This window comes from Malaclemys terrapin, chromosome 12 (assembly GCF_027887155.1).
Source record: "Malaclemys terrapin pileata isolate rMalTer1 chromosome 12, rMalTer1.hap1, whole genome shotgun sequence".
In the NCBI taxonomy this organism is placed as follows: Eukaryota; Metazoa; Chordata; order Testudines; family Emydidae; genus Malaclemys; species Malaclemys terrapin.
In genome coordinates this window covers 44,539,198-44,561,884 of record NC_071516.1, presented here as the reverse complement: position 1 = coordinate 44,561,884, position 22,687 = coordinate 44,539,198, and the positions used below count along the sequence as shown (strand labels likewise).

The window sequence follows — 22,687 nt, the reverse complement described above, 5'->3', positions numbered from 1 at the left end:
TTAAATTGCAGCAAAGAAGATTTAGGCTGGACATTAGGAAAAAAAATTCCTGACTTTTAGGGTGGTTAAGCACTGGAATAAATTGCCCAGGGAGGTTGTGGAATCTCCATCATTGGAGTTTATTAAGAGCAGATTAGACAAACTCATGGCAGATCAATCACAAACGCTGATCGCTTCCTTCCCACCTCCTCTCCCTGCCCTGCTGCGTGGCCTGTTGCATTTCTCTCACTGCTTTGTAGCCAGCAATGAATAAAAATAAAGTTACCAAAAAAGTGATTCTGGGAATGAGGGATCAACCCGAGCTGTGAAATCCAGAGCAGCTGCTGCATCTGCCAGAGCTGAGGAGGGAATTAGCCGCTATGGGGAAGTCTGGGCTTGTGGTTAATGCAGGAGGCTGGGACCTAGGACAGATCACATGGATTTTTTCCTACACATTATAGACAGGTGCTCAAGTAGCCAGGCATCCTCCTCTTAAGTGTTATGTGCTAGTCTATAGCTAACACCAATTTATACCCTCTCTTGTGCTTTACCTGGGAGCACATTGCTCCATAAGCATCCAGGATCATTTTCTTCTGAGTTATTAGTGACTTGGCAACAGGTGGTGCCATTTTTGACTCTGAGTGCACGTCCCCTCCCCTTTTGTTGACTTGACCCTTCCTGACTAGGTGGTAATCATGGATTTTAATCATCCATTCAGGAGAATCATCCCACCAGCTTCCAGTCATACCAACTAGAGCAAAATAATGCTCCTAGAGGAGCAGTTCCAATTCCTCATGTTTGTTCCCCAGACTCCTCGCTCTGGTGAGAGGCAAGTCAAGAATTTCTTCTCTTCACATCTTTTGGTTTCTTGATTAATTTATTTCTCAGTTTTGTGCTGAGAGCCCATGTCTTCCCTCTTTTTACCCTCCCCTTTGGTTATTAGTTTAACCCCCTGCTCACTCCTCTAGCCAGCCTGTCCCCATGGAGATTGGTCCCCCTTCTCCTGAGGTGAAGGCCATCCAAACTCTACAGCCTCTTTTCCCCATAGAAGGTGGAATGATATTCCACACACATCCCACCCTCCACACGACTAATGTCGAGATTAATCAGACCCCAACTCAGCCTGCGTCTTAGGCTAATCCAGACCAGCTTTTTCACTCTCCTCTCCTCAGTCCTCCTCTTCTGTCAGGGCAGATCAGGCATTAGCATGTGATGGGGGAGCCAGGAGCTCTGACGCCATCCTAGGTTACAGGGAAAGAGCAATTCGGGGGTCTGATCTGCCCAAGAGCATCAGCGTGTCTCTAGGGGCCTGTGCAAACCATGGTCGAGGTCCAGCACTGGGTAAACAAATGGAGTTACGGCCATTGACAGCAACTGGGAGTCTGGCCCCATTGACCTCATGGAGCTACGGCCATTCACAGAAGCTGGGGATCTGGCCCAGTGCCCAAATCAGGGCAGGGAGGGGCTCAAAGTCCCAGGGATGGGGGGAGCTGGGCACAGACCCCTGTCTGGATCTAGCTGGGGAGAGATTACTGGAGTGCAGGGGAGCTGAGCGCCAGGGTCTGGGAGGACAATGGGGAGTGAAGCAGCTCAGGGGAACTGCACCAGGGGCTGGTGGAGACACCAGCTGGGACCCTAAAGCCTCTGGACAAGTGTTTTGTGCTGCAGCCAGCGCTGCCTGGAGGGGAAAGGCCCTTTATGCCATTTCCCACCCTCCACCCCCAGCCAGCCAGTCTCCAGCCCTGGGGCGGGATTGGAGTCGGCAACGTGCACAGAGGTATATACATTTTTGCAGATCAGAAGTTGAATCCGAGATCTCAGCCTGAGAGCCCGAGGCTGCCCTGTCCCCTCCATATCACGCCAATGCTCCTGAGCAGACCAGAGCCCTTGGCTCTCTTCTCCCGGCCTCTCGTACTAACGGCTCCTTCCCTGTAACCTACGACGGCGCCAGAGCTCCTGGCTCCCCCATCACCCGCTAACCCCGACCTGCACTGACAGAAGAAGAAAATGTTCCTGGATGCTTATGGAGCAATGTGCTACCAGATAAAGCTCAAGGGAGGGTATTAATTGGTGTCTGCTATAGACCATCACATCACACTTGGGAAGAGGATGCCTGGCTCCTTGCGCACCTATCTATAATGTGTAGGAAATAATTCCTATGATCTGTCCTAGGTGCCAGCCCACTGAATTGACTACAAGGGGCTTGGTGATGGGATGGAGTGATACCCGCAGTAGTGTGATGGCACTGGGGGCAGGGTGATGGGATGGGGTGGTATCTGCCGCAGTGTGTGGTAACTTGGGGTGGTCGGATGGAATGAAAGTGGTACCTGCAGCAGTGTGAGGTCACTGGGGGCGGGGCGATGTGATGGGGGCAGTTCCTGAAGCAGTGTGAGGTCACTGGGAGTGGGGTGATGGGATGGGGGCAGTACCTGCAGCAGTGGGAATTCACAGGGGGTGGGGTGGCATTACGCCCCATATTCTTCATAATAGTATTATGATATGAGTATGGCATAATTAGAATATATTTTGTGCAAGATAAGGTATGTGAGATATCATTGGAAAGGTTATGATTTACTGAACATGATTATTATATTTGTATGCATGTATCATTTTTGTATCTGAAGCTAGAAATATTGTCTATGCACCTATTACAATTGTGTTTACACCTGGGGAACACCCACAAGACAGAATGCAATCAGTCTAGATTGCTGGTGGGTAGGGGCCATTAGGAAGAACACTAGATCTTAGAAGATATTAATCTCTCCCTGAGGAGCATTCCAAGTGAAGCCTTCCTGGGGATGCTGCAAACAGCCTTTATGTTATGACTGCAGGATCATGTGATCAAGCCACCTGCTACTGGACTCCATGATAATATCAGTATTTTCCCACTGTCCAGGGGTGGGAATCACACTGGAAGACAAAGGATTCCCGCCATATGTAAAACCTACTTAAGGCAGGTGACATAGTCATAGTTTGTTCTTCACTGAATCCCCTCCCAGGATGACTGCTGTAAACATCTAAGAAACAAAGACTGAATGGGGGAATGGGGGAGAGGAGGATTGAGCCCAGGAAAGAAGTTGTCTAGCCGGTGAATGAAATATCTGAAGGTTTAAGCTGCAGGCAAGTGCAACTGGCCTTCAAGAATCTCTGCAATCTGTCTAAAACATTTACAGTGGGAATTTTCTACTTGTAACCAGTTTCTTAAGTATATTAAGCATAGATTGCATATTTGTCTTACTTGCTAGGTAATCTGCTTTGATCTGTTTGCTATCCCCTATAATCAATTCAAATCTATCTTTTGTAGTTAATAAGCGTGTTTTGTTTTGTCTAAAACCAGTGTGTGTGTGTGGAAATTATAACTTGGGGCAGAAAGCTGTGCATATCCCTCTCCACATTGAGGGAGGGGGTGAATTTCATGAGCTTACGCTGTAGAGTTTTCTGGACAGCGCAAGACGGTACAATTTTGGGTTTAGCCTCTAGAGGGGAAGGTACACTTGAGTATGGGGAAATTCCTTAGCTGAGCCTTCCCATGCAGAGCTGATCTCAGCATGTGTGTGTAGCTGTAGCTGGGTGTGTCACTACCTGTATGTGTGCTGGAGGGGGCTTGGGAGCAGTACAGTACAGTATAAAGGGAGCCCAGGCTGGTGGGTCAGGCTGGCTCAGTGGTACCCCAGTTCGAAGTGGCACCCGGGGGGAAGCTGTCACAGTGGGGTGATGGGATGGGGGTGGTACCTGCAGCAACATGAGGTCACTGGGGGTGGGGTGATGCAAATGGGGCTTTACCTGCAGCAGCATCAGGTGATTGAATTCTGGGTGGGGGATTCGGTGATGTACCCAAATCTTCTGCCTCCCCAGTTCATCTATTGCAACTTTGTGGGCCCCCAGCAGCATGCTGATGTTGCTGTGAAATACAAGGGGATGCAGGTGCTGGAGACAGGCCAATACTGTAGATACCGTCTTGGGTCAATAACCTCGCTCACATGGGTGTGTATAGATGCTGCCTTGCACTCAGGCTCAATGTTCAGAAGTCAGCGCTCCAGGGCCTCTCCCCAGCAGGGGCGCCGGCTTTGATCTGGCCACTGGGAAGGGTACTGGGTTGCTCAGGGGCTCTTGCATTCCTTACCCCAGGTGGCAGTTACAATGAGCCGCCATCACCACCACGTCCTCCCAGATGAGGAACCCTCCACACAGGATTTCTCCTTTTCCTTCTCTCTCTGTTTCACAAAGGCCATGTAGGGTCTGGAGTGAGGCCGGGCTTCCTGTCCTCCAATGATCTCCCCTGGCAGAGATGCCAAGAGGAGTTAGTTCAGGCCCCCAGCCAGCTGTTATAACCCTCCAGTAATTGAGATCAGGGTCTCAATTGTCTTCAGCGTGCACAGACCCCATCGAGATCAGGGCCCCTGTTGTGCCGAGTGCTGTGCTGACACCGACTGAGATCAGGCCCCCATTGTGCTAGGCGCTGCAGAGAAATAGAGTGAGAATCCCTGCTCCAGAGAGTTTATGCAGACACAGGACGGATCTTCATCCTCATTTCAAACACTGGGAAATCCAGGTACAATGAGGAAAAGTGACTCACTCCAGATAACTGGTGCAGTGTGCAGTGGAATTGGAAAAAGAACCCAGGAGTCCCAGCTCCCAACCCCACTGCTCTAACCACACAGCCTGCACAAATGCAGGCTGCATTTCCTGGCTAGGAGTTCACCGTTCATATCAGCCCTTATTGAGTTTCTGTGTGCCAACTCCCTCTCAGGGGATTTATTAAGGTAGCATCAACCCCCTCCTCTTCCCCTCCCCCTTTAGGTCCCTGCTCATCTGTTCCCAGACCCTCCAGCTAGGTCCTGGGCACATACCTTTTCCCCTAGATCCTATGGCTGTGGGGCACTTCAGCTTTCTCCTGGACACACACACACCGATAACCGTACCCAGACAACATGGCCCTGAAGGTAGCCAGTTGGGTCCTTGGCAAAAACCAAGAGCCCCCCAGGCTCTAGGGCACTCCAGCTGGGTGCTGGGGACACACCAATGGCCCTGGTGGAAGCATCTGACTCTGGGGAGGAGCCTGACTTTGCAGACACATCCGATACTCCCTATGAGGCTGGCGTGGTCTAGCCTCTCCTGTACTCACAAGCCTGAGCCCCTGGGAGGGGGCAGGGGAAAGACTAGGGGGGCAGCAGCAGAATCTTCAGAGGCTGTCTGCGGAAAGAGATGATATGTCTGCCTCTGGGTTCACTTATAGAACTGGCCAGGGGAAAAGGAAAGGGAGGGGCTGGGCCCCCAGAGGTGGTGTTTGACTCAGATTAAACCAGAGCCCTGGATCCTGCCGGGGAGAAGTTCTCATGTAGTGTAAGGAACTCACCAGCCACCCTGCAGAGCTGGCAGAGAGCAAACACTTTGGATGTGCACATCTGTGGCCCTGTACCCCTGGGGCTGTGCACATCTGGAGCCCTGCAACCCCTGGGAGTTGTGCATATCTAGCACCCTGCTCCCCAGAACTGTGCTCTTCTGGAGTCCTACATCCCTTGGAGCTCTGCACTTGTCCTTGTTGAACCTCATCAGATTTCTTTTGGCCCAATCCTCCAATTTGTCTAGGTCCCTCTGTATCCTGTCCCTACCCTCCAGCATATCTACCACTCCTCCCAGTTTAGTATCATCTGTGAACTTGCTAATTGTGCAGTCCACGCCATTCTCCAGATCATTAATGAAGATACTGAACAAAATCGGCCCCAGGACCGACCCTTGGGGCACTCCACTTGATACCGCCTGCCAACTAGACATGGAGCCATTAATCACTACCCGTTGAGCTCGTCAATCTAGCCAGTTTTCTATCCACCTTGTAGTCCATTCATCCAGCCCATACTTCTTTAACGTGCCGGCAAGAATATTGTGGGAGACTATAACAAAAGCTTTGTTAAAGTCAAGAAATAACACATCCACCGCTTTTCCCTCATCCATTGAGCCAGTTATCTCCTCATAGACAGCAATTAGGTTAGTCAGGCATGACTTCCCCTTCGTGAACCCATGTTGACTATTTCTGATCACCTTCCTCTCCTCCAAGTGTTTCAAAATGGATTCCTTGAGGGCCTGCTCTATGATTTTTCCAGGGACTTAGGTGATGCTGACTGGCCTTTAGTTCTCCAGATCTTTCTTCTTCCCTTTTTTAGAGATAGGCACTACATTAGCCTTTTTCCAGTCATCCGGGACCTTCCCCAATCGCCATGAGTTTTCAAAGATAATGGCCAATGGTTCTGCAATCACATCCACCAACTACTTTAGCACCCTCGGATGCAGTGCATCCGGCCCCATGAACTTGTGCTCGTCCAGCTTTTCTAAATAGTCCTGAACCACTTCTTTCTCTTTCTGGTCACCTCCTCCCCATGCTGTGCTGCCCAGTGCAGTAGTCTGGGAGCTGGCCTTCTTCATGAAGACAGAAGCAAAAAAAGCATTGAGTACATTAGCTTTTTCCACATCCTCTGTCGCTAGGTTGTCTCCCCCATTCAGTAAGGGGGCCACACTTTCCTTGACCTTCTTTTTTTTTCTAACATACCTGTAGAAACCCTTCTTGTTACTCTTAACATCCTTTGCTAGCTGCAACTCCAGCTGATAGTCAACTGACAATCATTTGGCTAGGCAGCCATCACAGTACCCTGCATTTGCACTGGGGGCTGGGCTGATGCTGGGCTGATACAGGCTTATAAGAAGGCCAGGGCAGCCAGAAGCTGAGCAGCCTCGCTCTGACTGGAAAGAGAGACAGGCCTGGCTGCTGGGGAAGTCACCCAGGGGACCTAGAGTGAGGCAGGGCTGGAGAAAGGCCTTAGGGGCTGGGAAGCCCTAGGCCAGCAACTCCCCAGGCTGCAGGGCCTGGTCCTAGGCCCACATAGGTATTGGGGTTGCAGAGGGGCAGCCTGAGGGTGGGTAAAAGCAGACAGTCTAAACCCCTTGTTGCCTGTTATGATTGACTGATAGACTGCAGGGTGCGGGGGCTAGATGGTGACTGGCAGTAGCCATGACTGAGGTGATGTGGGAATGGGGGTTCCCCTGGGTGGGGAGACTCAGAGAGAGTGGGGTACTGTCAGGGGGGCAGCACCAAGACAAGGGCATCAAGGTCTGGGAGGAACAAAGGGGCCAGCGACAGGCAGGACACCGGCCTGCAGAGGGCACTCTGATGGCTGGTGAGCTAATTCCTGAAACGACCAGCAGGAGGCACCGCAGGGGTGATTCATAGAATATCAGGGTTGGAAGGGACCTCAGGAGGTAATCTAGTCCAACCCCCTGCTCAAAGCAGGACCAATCCCCAGACATATTTTTGCCCCAGATCCCTAAGTGGCCCCCTCAAGGATTGAACTCACAACCCTGGGTTTAGCAGGCCAATGCTCAAACCACTGAGCTATCCCTCCCCCATGCTTACACATGGGTAGCCTGACCCTGTGCTAAGCCTGGGGAAAGAGCTTTTGGGCAGAGTGCTGGCTGAAATAGGCTTGGGACTGGGAGTAAAGAAACAGTCACTTGTTGGTTCTGTGAGGAAAAAGAACTGTGGGGCCTTCCTTTTAATGACCAAAGTGACACCGAAGGCCCAAAATCAGACCCTCTGACAGAGGTCTGTTATGCTGACTGCCCTTACAAAAGGCAGTACAGGCCAGGGCCTGAACAAGACTAAACCGCACAGTTCTCTGCCAAATTCAGTCAAGGGTTGTGGCCAGAGGAGGGAGGGGGAGTAAACAATGAAAGAGACCTCTGCACATAATAACCGCTTTAGCAACATAATAACCGCTTGTTTATGAAATATAATAACTGCTTAATATGAAGAAATTGCTTTACAAAGGCCAACTCCTCCTGTAGTTCCAGCTATCTGCAAAGTCAGCCAATCATGTATCTTCTTTGGGCGTCCTGTGTTAACCCTCTATGCCCATAACCGTAAAAACCCGGAAAAATGATATGTGCTTTGATGAGAAATACCCCTAAATTGATGCCAAGTAACACCCATTAAGGAAAAACACCAAGAGACCCCTTACCTATATGTACCCAATTCTCGTAAATAATAAGGAAGGTGCCAGGAATAAGGGGGCTGACCCCAACTTTAATTTCTCGCAAATGATGTATGATTTGTACTGTGCTTGCGGTTTAACGAAATAAAGGCAGTCTGCGCGCTGACCTAGGGGTGGTAATCTTCGGATTGCTACCACCAAGGCGTTGGTATGTATTGCAATAAAGGCCTCAGGCTTGAGTCTGTGAACTAAAATCAATGTGTGGGTGTCTTTGACCACGACAGTGCATTCTGATTGCATTCAGAGAAACAGGACTTTGAACATGCTTTGTAAATAAACAAGGAATAATAGACCTAACACCACCATCCATTTCTTCTCCTAAGGGAACACCCTGCAACACCCCATTCGCTACTCAGGCCAAGGGGTCAACAACACTATTCCTGGAGCAGCAGATCAGGGATCTGTTACTGATGCCTTCTGTACCCAGCACAATATTAGTGGCCCAAAAGGATAAGGGGCAAGCCTCAGGAGAGGGGCTGGCTGGCTGGCTCAGGGGAAGGGAATGGGACATGGCACCTTTCCCCTCTAGGAGAACTGGCTCTGATCTGGCCCCAGAACAGGGGCTGGCTGGGTCAGGGACGGCAGATGGTATGTTTCTTACCCCGGGTTGCAATTACAATAAGCCGCTGTCACTAAAACGTCCTCCCAGATCAGTAACCCTCCACAGCATCCTTTCCCATCTCCTCCTGTCTCTATATTCAAGAAGGCCACGTAGGGTCTGGAGTGACACCCAGCTTCCCATCCCCCAATGATCTCCCCTGGCAGAGAGATGGAGAGGGGTAAAACTCACTTGCTTTGGGACCACATGAGGTTGGACAGTTTAACTAAGAACCCCAGTCCCATCCCCACCATCATCCTCAACCTCTGCTGCCCCAGATCGGGCCCTCAACCCAGCCAGACCAGTTTCCCTGCCCCCTCCTCCTAGATCGTCCCCTTGACCCAGATAACTTGGAGATCACTGACAATCCCTTCCCACCACATTGAGTTCACTAGAGAATCCCTTTGAGGCTGGTGGTTGTGGAGCACTGTGCAAACCATGCCCCAGTTGTCCCAAGTCAGATCTGCCCCCCTGCCATGGGGGTTTTGGTTTTTCCAGACCCACCATGCCCTTGCAACACCCGCCCCATAAATCAGCTGTAATGCCTCTGGCAGACCCCCGGCAGCCTAGAACTTGGAGGAGCAGATCTATGCCAGTCCATGGAGGTGCCCAGCTCTGCCAAGCTACCAGAATAGCCCCTTGGGGCACAGACAGGTTAGGGCAGCCCCAAGGTCGCTGTGCCCTGCACAGATGGCCAGAGGAGTCAGCTGCATTCGGAGCACTCCTGTGCTGGCTATTGGTGCAGGAAGAGCTGGTCTCCACCCGGGGCTGGAAATCTGGGTGGGCTCCCAAAGGTGCTGATGCAATGGCCTCCCAGCTCTGTGGTTGACCCCAGCCCTGGAGCACAGTCCTTGAGTTAAGGGGGCAAGGCTGTTAGCTGGCAGCACTAGGAGGTTGTTACCCTGTGTGTGGCCTCCAGGGCATGTCACACCCACAATCAATGGCTGATGTTCTTTGGTGGGAAGCTTCCCTAACGCAGACAGGATCCCCACGGATCTGTGGAAACAGCTTCTCTCCCTCTGCTCCCCATCCTACTGGCCCGCAGATTCCTCGGCTATGGGGCACCCCACACGGGGGCAGGGGAGATGGTGAGGAGAAGCTGCCTCCTTTCAGAGCTCCCCAAGATTCCAGTATTGGGGAAGCAGCCTCAGGGGAAGGCTCTGCTCCTTATGCCCCCCCCGCCCATACTCAGCAGCTCGAGCCCTGGGGGGAGGAGAATGGCCATGGGGAGCAGGAGTAGCAGCAACCCCTCTCCACCAGTGCAGGGAAGGAGAAGGTATTTCACACACAGCCCCGGAGGTTTTATAGAAACAGCTGGAGGGAACAGGAAACTTCAGCGTAAAATTCTCTGCCATGTGGCTCTCTGGAGAAGTCCCCGCGTGGGCTGGGGGGAGGGTCATGCCCTGCTGAGTCTGCACAGCTAGGCATCTTCTGGGGATGCTCAGTGCCTGGAGCCCTGCACATCTGGGGCTGAGCCATGCCCCTTTGTGCCCAGCTGGGGCCCTGTAGCCTCTGTCTCCATGCACATCTGGTGCTGAGCTGGGGGACGTGAATTTGTTGCTAACACTGGAGACACTAGAGTCTCTCCCCGCTTACTGTAGTGGGGGCTGTGGTTAACCTGATCTCATCTCAGCTGCAGATGGGAACCCGGTCGTTTGATCTTTCTCACGTCTCTCCCCACCCTGAGAGAGACGGGGGAGCGGCTGAGGTCAGAGAGACCAAACGCTGCATTTCAAGGCGTCAGTGATAGCAGGGCCTCTGACATGTACCGTGCTGAGGCCGGGAAAATACAACCCACTGAGCCAGCTAGTTCTCTTCCCTGGGACCACATGGGAGCCAGTGTCCCCTAGAGGGGAAAGGCCCTATGTCCCATTCCCTACCCACTCACTGCAGCTACACTGGAGTAAATGGGGCAGATCATAGAATCATAGAATATCAGGGTTGGAAGGGACCTCAGGAGATCATCTAGTCCAACCCCCTGCTCAAAGCAGGACCAAATCCATCCCCGATTAAATCATTCCAGCCAGGGCTTTGTCAAGCCTGATCTTAAAAACCTCTAAGGAAGGAGATTCCACCATCTCCCTAGGTAACCCATTCCAGTGCCTCACCACCCTCTTAGTGAAAAAGTTTTTCCTAATATCCAACCTAAACCACCCCGACCAACTTGAGACCATTACTCCTTGTCCTATCATCTGCCATCATTAAGAACAGACTAGATCCATCCTCTTTGGAACACCCTTTCAGGTAGTTGAAAGCAGCTATCAAATCCCTCCTTATTCTTCTCTTCTGCAGACTAAGGTACATCTATACTTACCTGCTGGTTCGGCGGGAAGCAATCGATCTTCTGGGATCAATTTATCGCGTCTTGTCTAAGGGATAAATCGATCCCGGAAGTGCTCACCGTTGACGCCGGTACTCCTGCTCCACGAGAGGAGTAGGCGGAGTCGACGGCGGAGCCTGCTTGCCGCATGTGGACCCGCGGTAAGTACCTTTAAGTTCCAACTAAGATACTTGGACTTCAGCTATGTTATACACATAGCTGAAGTTGCGTATCTTAGTTCGAACTGGGGGCTTAGTGTGGACCAGCCCTAAATAATCCCAGTTCCCTCAGCCTCTCCTCAAACTTCATGTGCTCCAGCCCCCTACTCATTTTTGTTGCCCTCTGCTGGACTCTATCCAATTTTTCCACATCCTTCTTGTAGTGTGGGGCCCAAAACTGGACACAGTACTCCAGATGAGGCCTCACCAATGCCAAATAGAGGGGAATGATCACTTCCCTCGATCTGCTGGCAATGCCCCTACTTATACAGCCCAAAATGCCATTAGCCTTCTTGGCAACAGGGGCACACTGTTAACTCATATCCAGCTTCTCATCCACTCTAACCTCTAGGTCCTTTTCTGCAGAGCTGCTGCCTAGACACTCGGTCCCTAATCTGTAGCAGTGCATGGGATTCTTCTGTCCTAAGTGCAGGACTCTGCACTTGTCCTTGTTGATCCTCATTAGATTTCTTTTGGCCCAATCCTCCAATTTGTCTAGGTCCCTCTGCATCCTATCTCTACCCTCGAGCATATCTATCACTCCTCCTACCACAGTTTAGTGTCATCTGCAAAGTTGCTGAGGGTGCAGTCCACGCCATCCTCCAGATCATTAATGAAGATATTGAAGAAAACCGGCCCCAGGACCGACCCTTGGGGCACTCCGCTTTATTCCGCCTGCCAACTAGACGTGGAGCCATTGATCACTACCCGTTGAGCCCGATGAGCTAACCAGATTGCTATCCACTTTATAGTCCATTCATCCAGCCCATACTTCTATAACTTGCCTGCAAGAATACTGTGGGAGACCGTATCAAAAGCTTTGCTAAAGTCAAGGAATAACACATCCACTGCTTTCCCCTCATCCACAGAGCCAGTTATCTCATCATAGAACGTAATTAGGTTAGTCACGCATGACTTGCCCTTGGTGAATCTATGCTGACTGTTCCTGATCACTTTCCTCTCCTTGGAGTACTTCAACAAGGATCTGCTCCATGATTTTTCCAGGGAATGAGGTGAGGCTGACTGGCCTATAATTCCCTGGATCCTCCTTCTTCCTTTTTTTAAAGATGGGCACTGCATTAGCCTTTCTTCCAGTCATCCAGAACCTCCCCTGATCACCATGAGTTTTCAAAGATAATGGCCAATGGCTCTGCAATCTCACCCGCCAACTCCTTTAGCACCCTCGGATGCATTGCATCCGGCCCCATGAACTTGTGCTCGTCCGGCTTTTCTAAATAGTTCTGAATCACTTCTTTCTCGACAGAGGGCTGGTCACCTCCCCATGCTGTGCTGCCAAGTGCAGGTGTCTGGGAGCTGAGCTTGTTCGTGAAGACAGAGGCAAACAAAGCATTGAGTATGTAACCCTTCTGCCCATCTAAGTTGGCAGCAACAAGGGCCGGGTTCTGTATCTAGGGGTTCCGTTTCAATAACGCAATGCAAAACCGGCTCGAGCCCCCACCCAGTGACCTGGGACAATTACATACCACCTCTTGGGTGCCTCTAAGAGGCAATCCTTCCCCTCTCACAAGCACGGAGTCTGAGTGTAGCAGAAAATGTTTAATAACATGAGGTAAACGACATCAGCATTAAATTGGAAAAAACACCACAAACAGCAAATTGGGCTGTGTCCTTTCCCTTTGGTTCTTGAATCCAGCAACCCAAAAATCACCCAGAGTCCCCAAAGTCCAACACCCCCAAAGTCTCTTGGATCCAGCAACCACCCAAAGTCCCAAAAGTCCAACAACCCCCAAAATCTCTGTCCCTGGTCAGTGCAGCCCCAGAGTAAAAGGGGGGCACTCAGGGTGTTAAGGGGCACCTTACGTGATCCAAGGCCTACCAGCTGTTTCTCCGTGGGATTCCGCCGCAGCCTTCACCACGAGCCAGTCCACTTCCTGCCATCCCACAAACTGCTCTGCTGTACGAGCTGCTCCGCTCCGCTCCGCTCACCAACCTGTTAGCCGCTCCAGCCGTCCCCACAAACGGCTCCGCTCGCCGTTCCTTGGGCCGCTCCAACTGTCCCCACAAGGCTCCACGCTGCTCGCTGCTCCTCCAGCCGTCCCCACAAACTGCTCCGCCAGTCACTTAGCAAATATAGCTTCAGGCTCCCCCACTAGTTAACACAGCACTCAGTGATCTCAGCTCTTAATAACTTTAGCTCTTTTGTGATTTCAGCTCATAGTAGGGGAGCCCCAGTGCTGGTGCACCATTGGCCCAAAGTGAATTCAGCTCAGCGGCCTGTAACTAGACTCTTAATAAAATCAAAGTTAGCTCTGACATTCAACAGTGGAGAGAGATGGTACAATTAGTGTTTCAATCCCCCAAAGGGGGCCCATACCATCACATACAAATACCTGTCCCTGTCATCGTCATCATCTCTCTCAATTCACTGGGTTGTGGAACCCATGTCCCTTGTCTAGCGAGTGCTACTTAGGTGATGGTGAGACACTCTGTCATAAAACAGTTTCATTGTCCCTGATTCACATAATCAGGGTAACAACACTTTATTCCTCCTGCCCCAATAACAGAGAAACTGGGGATTCCACCCCATCCAAAGTAACCACTATCAGTTGCTGTTGTCTCATGCCAGGCGGGTGAGTGTGCCTATGCAAACAAGATCAGCCCCTGGAGTTCTTGTCCACACTCGCCATAATTCACCACCAGATGTCAGGGTAGAGCTCATCCTGACTGCTTACAAGTACATTAGCTTTTTCCACATCCTCTGTCACTAGGTTGCCCCCCCCCCCCCATTCAGCCCCCAAATAGTTAACTGCAGCAAAAAAAAGGCACTCCTGTAATCCCTTTGGCATGCACATAAAAGGAGCATGCGCTGGGAAACTAATTCAGGTTTTACAAGAGCAGGTAATGTCTCCTCTCAGAGCCAGGATAAAACCCAGGGGTGGGGGTTCCCAACTGCTTTAGCCCACAGAGCCACACTCCTCGCTCAGAACTAAAACTAGAACCTTCTTCCTCAAATATTTTTACATGCCAGTTAAGTTTTCCTTTATATCCTTTGTCAGTTTGCTAAACTTGCTGCTCCTGCCTGTACTTTAGGATATATTGATACAGTTAATCTCTGTTGGCTCAGATCTTCCTGTATTCCTAGGTTGTTCTTCCCCCACCTTTTCCTTTGCCTCTCCACACTTCTGCTCTCTCTCTTTGTTTTAAAAGTTAAAAGTTTATAAAAAATTACAGAAACCTCCAAAAGATAAAGCAACTGAAAACAAAACAAGGTAAAAACTTTACTTTAACTAAATCCACTAAATTAATTATTTTAACCCTTCAGGAATACAACAGCTGGAATTACTCCTAGGTGTCTTGAAGATATGGTTGCCAAGCAACAGAAATGGAGATTCTGCTTCTAATCCTAACCACTGGATTACTTGAAACATAGGGTTTCCTTTTTTCCATATAGCAGAGTTTTAAAATAAAGTTAATACGAAGTAATGGAAAATGCCTTACATTATTAAATTAATACAACAAATTTGACAAATAATTTAATATTAATATGAATTTTTATATTTTTATTTATCATTTATGTATTTTGTTGCAACAAAAGTCAATTTTATACCTTTTAAATATAAGTAGTCCCACACTATTTTAATATCATTGTTGGTGTAACTATCATAATATTATTAATACCAATTTTTTGGAACGTTCAAAAAAGTCTTAGTAATAAATATGTGAACATATGTTTCTGCCTCAAAAAATAATGCAACTTTTCTCTTTTACTAATCACAGTTTTGTTGTTTTTAATTTTTTATTCAAAGAAAAAAATATAAGGGGAAACCTCATCATTAAGGTAAAGGTAATATTAATACAATGTCAGTTTCTTGTTTGGGCTTTTATAAACTTGTTTATACCTTTATTAAGTATTAAATATATAATTATAAGAATGTCATAGCAAAAATGTTTAACGATAACAATTTAAGCATAAAGCTAACAAAACAATTTCTACAGATTTCCACCTTTTCAACAGGTTTCCACTTTTGCCTCCCAAACACAACAAAGTGTCACAAAAATGCAATATCCTCAAAGTGTTTGCATCGACTTGCATTTAAAGTTTATTTTGGTTTAATTTTATACATTCTTCTTTTATGTTATGTTAAAGGGAAGCAGTGGTTGTTATCGTTTGTGCTTCAAACAATTAACAGAAGTGGAATTGGTATCACAAGCAAATGAACTCTAAAAAGCTTGGTAAACATTATGTTACTAATGCTTTTGCTAAAACAGAGTGCTCAGCAGAGGAAAGCAATACCCCTTCTGATAGGTAATGCTGTGAGTTTTTCATGGCGGTCACAGAAGTCTGTGACATTCCAGGACCTCTGTGACTGCTGCAGTGGCCGGTGCAGACCGGGGGCTGCCTGAGCAGGTCGGGCAGCCTATGGGCCAGCCGCACCAGCCACTGCTGGTGCAGTCTCAGACCCCCACTCCTCCAGCAGCAGCACTTTGGGTGTGGGAGGGGCTCAGTGCTGGGGGTTGGGGCATGGGAGGGCGTGAGGGTTCTGGGTGGCACTTACCTTGGGGGGCTTCCTGAAAGCAGCGACATGTCCCTTCCTCAGATCCTAGCTCCACACGCAGCCTCCATCCTCAGGCATCACCTCTGCAGCTCCCATTTCCCACAGTTCCCTGCCAATTGAAGCTGTGGAGCTGGTGCTCGGGGGTGGAGGCAGCGCGCAGAATTAGGACCTAAGGGAGGGACATGTTGCCGATTCTGGGGAGCCGGATAGAGAGCCTGTGAGACCCGCCAATTTCCCGCCCAGCAGCAGCGGGTGTCCCAGGACATGGGCAACATGTTGTCCCCCCCGAGCACCAGTAGGGGTCCCAGGCTGCTCCCCCTAAGCACCCACGGCACCCTTGGACTCAGGGGCAGTGCTATGTTTTTTGCCACCCCATGCATGGCAGTCAGGCCGCCTTCGGTGGCGTTTCTGCGGGAGGCCCGCCCCGGTCACGTGGATTCGGTGGCGTTTCTGCGGGAGGCCCGCCCCGGTCACGTGGATTCGGTGGCAGTTCTGCGGGTGATCTGCTGGTCTTGCGCCAGCGCACCAGCTGCCAAATTGCTGCCGAAACTGTGGGACCAGTGGACCTCCCGCAGAAATGCCGCCGAAGGCAGCCTGACTGCCACCCTCACAGCGACCGGCAGGCTGCCCCCTGCGGTTTGCCACCCCAGGCACGCGCTTGCTGCGCTGGTGCCTGGAGCCACCCCTGCTTGGACCACCTTCTTGAGCACCCACAGCACCCCGACCCTCCTCAGCATCCATGGCACCCCTGGGCCGCCCCCCAAGCACTCATGGTGTCCCCCAGGCTGCCCTCCACAAGAACACATGGCACCCCCTGGCTGCCCCCCACCCCTGAGATAAGGTCAGGGATATATAGTTCAAGTCATGGACAGGTCATGGGCCATGAATTTTTGTTTACTGTCCATGACTTTTAGTAAAAATACCTGTGATTAAAACATAGTTTTATTTATAGAATATAGTAAGCATCTATTTTATCAATTAAGTATTATATTTAGTATAAAATATTAGTAATGCAGATCAGGTAAAAGTGAACGTCTACACAACAGTTGGTGTAGTAGAGCTTGAGTTATAAAAGACTTGGTCCCTATTACATTGTAAACACACTAAGTTAATCTGTGTATTAAATGTGGTTACTGAAAACAAGAAGAAATGTAAAACAAACAAACAACTTGATTATATTAACTAACTTAAGCTATTTAAGACCGCATCCCACAGACCAAAGACATCAGGAGATATCACACTACAAAGACACCAGAAGATATCCATACACAGTGAAGAAACTCCCAAGAATCAAGAACAAAAAATGAAGTGCTTTATAAATAACAGACTGGTCAACTACACCTCAGTCTACCATATATGGACAATTGAGCTGGCAGTCAGCTAGAAACTACTGTCAGTTCATTTGAATTTGGCTACCATGTAAAAGCAACCATATTATTGCTCTATTACTGTGTTATTGCTGTATTGTTGTATTATTGCTGTACAACATATACCCTATGCATAAGGAAAGTGTTTCACCAATTCATAGGTAAAAATCAACAAATGAATGGCAGCAAACAACATGAAGGCAAGGGAAAAAAACAAATCGATAAAGAAATTAAATTACACAGTAGCTACAAATTAGGTAGACAAAATCCTTGTTGGTACTAGTCCCAATTTGGGATCAGTGACTCTGCATCCTAACTGAGGCACATGTTATTCAAAAAAATCTTGTTCAGTGTCTGGGTACCAATACTACATCCTGACACAGCAATATTTGTTAATTTGGTTACTGTCCATTCCGTAGGTTATCTGGAAGAAGGCTTCCATCAGAAACAATGGGATTTATGTCAACTACTGATGTATCAGAGAGCAATGCAACCAATGGAACAGAGAAGCCAGCCGCTCCTGTCTCCTGCCCAGCAAAGCCTGCCACAGGATAACAACCAGCAATATGGGTAACCTATCATATGGATGGACAATACTGTGTAGTAACTAATTACAAAATATTTACATATAAAGGCCTCATTTGTAATGTCACTACTCCTAATTTCTTCTACTTCTCATACACATAGCACTGTAATAATGCCTATCCTCGTATTTAAAAAAACTCAGCCTACTAGTAATAATAATAATATGGGTGGTAACTGTAATTGCCCTAATAGGAATGTGTTGCTTTCTATGTCACCAAAGTAAAAGGGCCAGACTACACGACACTGGAAAAGGATTGTTATGCTTAGATATAAGGTGGTGTCATATGTACACTTACAGACTACACATATATACTACAAATATGAATGCCATATCCATATTACCCATATATATTAATGATCTGGGAGTGCCCCCAAGGCTCAATCACAAAACTACATTCCTCAAAGTCCTGGGCCTAACATTCCCACCATAAGGGACTAGACACAATTGGAAAATAAAATCTGTCCATCAGTCATATCAGGAAATGTGCAAACCAAGGGACAGATGGGCATGAATGTATGAATGGTAAAGCAAGGTAATCACATAACAGTGTTTAGCCCACTGGGTCATCTTCAGTCCATGTATTATGCTTTTCTGGGAAAATGGGTAAATATCTTCCCCATAAAACACAAAAAACTGGGGAGGAATGTAGTAGGAAGAGAGCCTGAGACATAAGCCCTTGTATCAGAGGCCAGGTGTGAGTCCTGAGGCGTGAACTAAAGTATTGATCAAGCTTTGTTAATATAAAGCAAAGAAGCAAAGTTAGCAGAAGTCAGGCTCTGCCTGCGGGCAAGCTCACAGAGCCTGGCAAGAACAGGGCTGATATTGCAAACACACATTCCTGGGAAGTGCTAGGCACAGGACACCCACACAAACACATTCCAGAGAGGTGGTATTAGAATGCCCCAATACCAAGTATGGTAGAAACACACCCCAAAGCTAATGAGAACAAACTGACACTTCCTAGAGACAAGGTCAGGATTACAGTGTGATAAATAGAGGTGTTTTGATCAAACCAATATGTACAAGATAATGGGCTGTAACAGACCACATCAGAGGGCAGTCACTAACCATGTCAGACGGGCAATACGTAGCTTGTTTGTACTGATGTATAAAATGAAGTCTCAAAGGGAGTGTCTCTCTCTGGCCTGGGGTTGGATGGAAAGTCCCACCGTTCACTGAGTTGGTCCATTGCAATGGGTATACATGTGTCAGTGAACCTGTAACCATTGAGCCAGGGCATTAGGAGCGTGCTTCATGGACAATACACTTAACCAAGTTCCTTAGCTACTTACAAGTCTGTGGTTACTGGGCAGTTCAATTGAGGTCTGATGTGCCAGCTGTCTGTGCAGAGATGGTACAGCACACAGAACGGACACACACAGCCAAACAGCTGACCACACATATTTTACCAGGACAATATGATCAGCAAATTATGAGCTTTCAAGGCATACTTTGTATGAACTTTATCATAGCCCTGTAAAAGGGGTAAACATAGGGGTACAGACTGTCCCAGGCCCCTAGATACCACCCACTGAGTCCCCATCCCTGAGACTCCCACATTCACCCCAAAGACCATGGGGATCCCAATCCCAGCCTTACTCACTGGACTAAGCCCCGGGAGAAAGAAAGTCTGTGGGGAGCAGGAGCAAGATCTGTGCCTGCATGTTTAAAGTCAGGGCAGGGATGGTGTATCTGCTCGCAGGGTTTGGGGGAGAGGAGACTTCAGGGTCACACACACACTCATCCAAATGCAGGATGAGTACCCAGAAGCTGGGTATCCTTCAAAGCTGACTGGATATGCATGGCTGGGTCTGTGCACAGCTGGCTGGATGGTGCACTACTGGATGGAGAAGATCTTGGTGGGGACGTGTCTAGCAGGATCCAGGGCTGCCACGTTTGGGCAGCTGGGCATACCTAGAGGTGTTACTCACCTCGCCCCATCCTTACCCAGCAACCTGCCAATGTCTCTGTGGTGGAGGCTATCGTTGACACTGACTGATCTCGGTGGTGGGAAACGTGGCCCTTTCATCTTTCTCATGGTGGCCCAGCCCTGAGCAGGGTTTGGCTCGGTAGACCAGCTATTGGCCCCAATCACAGTGACAGTGGCGGGAGTGTTTCTTGATGGGCATGTCTACGTTAGAATCTTATGTCAAACTAAGTTAGGTTAACTTACAGCCACTGCAGAAATTACTGCACTGGCTGAGGGCTACACTACCCTCTTTCTGTCTGTGGTGTGTGTCCTCACCAGGAGCGTTTCCACTGATTGAAAAGGGCAGTGTGAGGAACTGAAAGCTAGGCATCTCAGCTCCACACAGCTTCCCTCTGGGACCCTAGCTGTTCCCTCATCTTCTCTCATTCCTGCTCCCAGCTGGGAGCAAGATGAAAGCCAATCAGGGCTTCTCGCCTCCGGTGGGGAGATGCACTCCCATAGTCTAGTTGGCTACTGTGCTCCCAGCAGGGAAATGAAAGCAGTGGAGCCGGGAACATCAGTGCAGCCAGGCTCCTTACCATAGCCAGGAGACAGGACCTGGGCGGCAGGGGGGCAGCAGGGCTCCCAGTGGGCAGCGGGGATCCCAGATAGCAGCCCAAGCTGGGAGCCTAGGTGAAAGCCTGGCTTGGAGTGAAAACCTGGCAGCAAATTCATTCTAAATTCAAAGTGGGCTGTAGTCCACGAAAGCTTATGCTCTAATAAATTTGTTAGTCTCTAAGGTGCCACAAGTACTCCTGTTCTTCTTAATTCAGTTGATGCTATTCCTTTCTAGATCTATTCACATCCATATAAGTACATGTGGATCAATTATAGATCCTACCAGATCCATAGACGTCTATTCTAGATTCCTTTAGAGCCCCATATATCCATTCTAGACTCATCTCCCCAACCCTGCCAGTGCTCGACCCACATAACCTCGTTCCAAGTCCTTTTGGACGTCCCCTGGGGGAGGCGGTATGTATGAATGTCTGAACCAGTGATGCTCCTAGCTCTGTATGTGTGAATCCCCCCAGGGTGATGACACTTCCCTTGACTGGACAGGGGATGAGGCTGAGACCCCTTTGTAGGGTGATAGACCCAATGAAGCAGCAGAAACAGAGGAGGCAACTGGCTCTAAAAATGTACTTTGGAGGGGAGAAGGTCAGCGACACTCTGGGCATAATGTACACTATCCCAGAGGGCTAATATCAGAGTGATCAGCCCCATCCCTCATCTATCTCACATATGGGGAGGATCAGGGTGTGTTGTGTCACCTGGGATCAGTGTTACCCCCCACCCATGTAATGAAGAGCCAGGGAAGGGCAAAAATAATCCTTTGGAACTGTGACAGCAGCACCCCTGCAGGGGAAATACCCCATGTCCCATTCCCCACCCCTGAGCCAGCCAGTCCCCCTCTCTGAGGCCAGATCAAAGCCTGCACTCCCAGAGGGGAAAGGTTCCAGAATTTGAGCCACCAAATATTGGAAACAGGAAGCCCAGTTGTGTTGGGCTCCAGATATTGCACAGCTGTTACCATGGGGCTTTCCAAAGCATGGACTTTCCCCATCACTGACGGAGGTGGGGGCCTGTCCACTAAATCCCAGGGGATCTATTCTTCCCTTGATCTCCCAGTGCTATCCTCAGGGGTTCTCACTGGCTGCCTAACTGTGGGTTGTGGTGACAAATGTCTAAAGGCCGAGACTGTCGTAGCTGCTAGGGCGATGTGGCTTCCCCATCCCCATTCCTTTGAAACCAGGGGGTCCAGCTCCTAGGGAGGAGATGGGTAAATGCTATTGTTGGGGATTGGGTTAAACCTTGTTCTGAGGTGTGGGCTCCCCCTCTGCCTTTGTTATACGATCACTGTAAAAAAGCCATTGTAGCCATTGTAGTTGTAGCTCCCAATACAAAGGCACATGGGAAAGCTGGAGTAGATGCCAGACCACATGGCTCCCTAGATTTCCCAGGGCATGCCTAGCAAAGGTGGGGGTTGGGGCTTTGCTTGGAGAGACAGCTGTTTTCCTTGTGCAAGAGAGAGGAGCAGCGAGAAGTGGTGAGATGGCCGAGCAGACAGTAGCAGAAGTGCTCGCAATGTGGCTATAGATGCTGCAGTTTGATGGCTGTCATCTTAGCTGATCCATCAGGGATCAAACCGGGGAATTTCAGAGCTAAAAGCATGAGGTGCTCTAGAGTCCCTAGCCCAGAACAGGTCTCTGTGGGACCTCCCTAGAAACCATCATTGATTCCCCAATCCAGATTATATTTTGCACTCAGTTGGTGAGCCACTGATTAGCCCATTGCACATGGGCAATGTTGATGTTACAGTTTCACAATCCAAAAAGTCATGTGGCACTTTGGCAAATGCCTTCTGTGCTGTGGTCCCCAGGGTGAAACCTGGACTGTGGAACCACTGAGCCCTCTGTCCCACCAATCTAGGCTGCCTCTCACACTGTGATGCTGATGTTTAACTGGAAGCCTCTGACAGGCACAGCACTTACACAGCTATCCACGGGCAGGGACACACCCAACTGAGTTACATGAATGATCTCCCAGCCATTCATGAGCCATCAATAGGGAGGCTCCAGCCAGTTCCACCCAGCTCCCAAGCCTGGCACCCCAGGATTGTACCATCTTGCATTAGTCAGAAGCGTGGTGAATGTAAGTTCATTACCTAGTTCATCACTTCTTCATAGGAAAGTGGACATGCACCAGCTATTTTAACCTGAGCTGAGAATTCCCAAGCACTTTAGAAAAACTCACTGGTAAGGATAAAACATTAAAATAAGTTTATTAACTACAGAAAGATAAATTTTAAGTGATTATAAGTAGCAAGCATAGAGATCAAAGTTGAATCCTTAAGAAATAAAATAAATTTGCAGTGTAAGTTCTACCAATTAAACAGGATTTGAATCTAGCAGTGTCTCACCCTGACACAGGGTACAAGAAGGTTACAGATCCTCAATACACAGACTGGGACTCTTTTCCAGTCAGGACCACCCTTCCCCAGTTCAAAGTCTTTGTTTTCCAGACATCTTTCCAGGTCTTGAGATGGGGTAGGGAAGGGAGAGAAGCCAAGTGATGATGTCACTTCCCC

At 49.1% G+C, this 22,687-nt stretch overlaps 1 protein-coding gene across 1 annotated transcript in view; it reads right to left on the bottom strand.

The window, feature by feature from the left end:
- Positions 1–19,568, bottom strand: part of LOC128846123 (mast cell protease 1A-like) — a 42,343-nt gene extending 22,775 nt beyond the window's left edge. The window contains exons 1-2 of the mRNA XM_054045188.1: positions 19,559–19,568; positions 8,623–8,779 (exon numbers count right to left, since the gene is read on the bottom strand). Of these exons, the coding sequence (XP_053901163.1) occupies positions 8,623–8,779; positions 19,559–19,568 (167 nt within the window). The remainder of the gene's footprint in view (positions 1–8,622; positions 8,780–19,558) is intronic.
- Between the last annotated feature and the right edge of the window lie 3,119 nt (positions 19,569–22,687).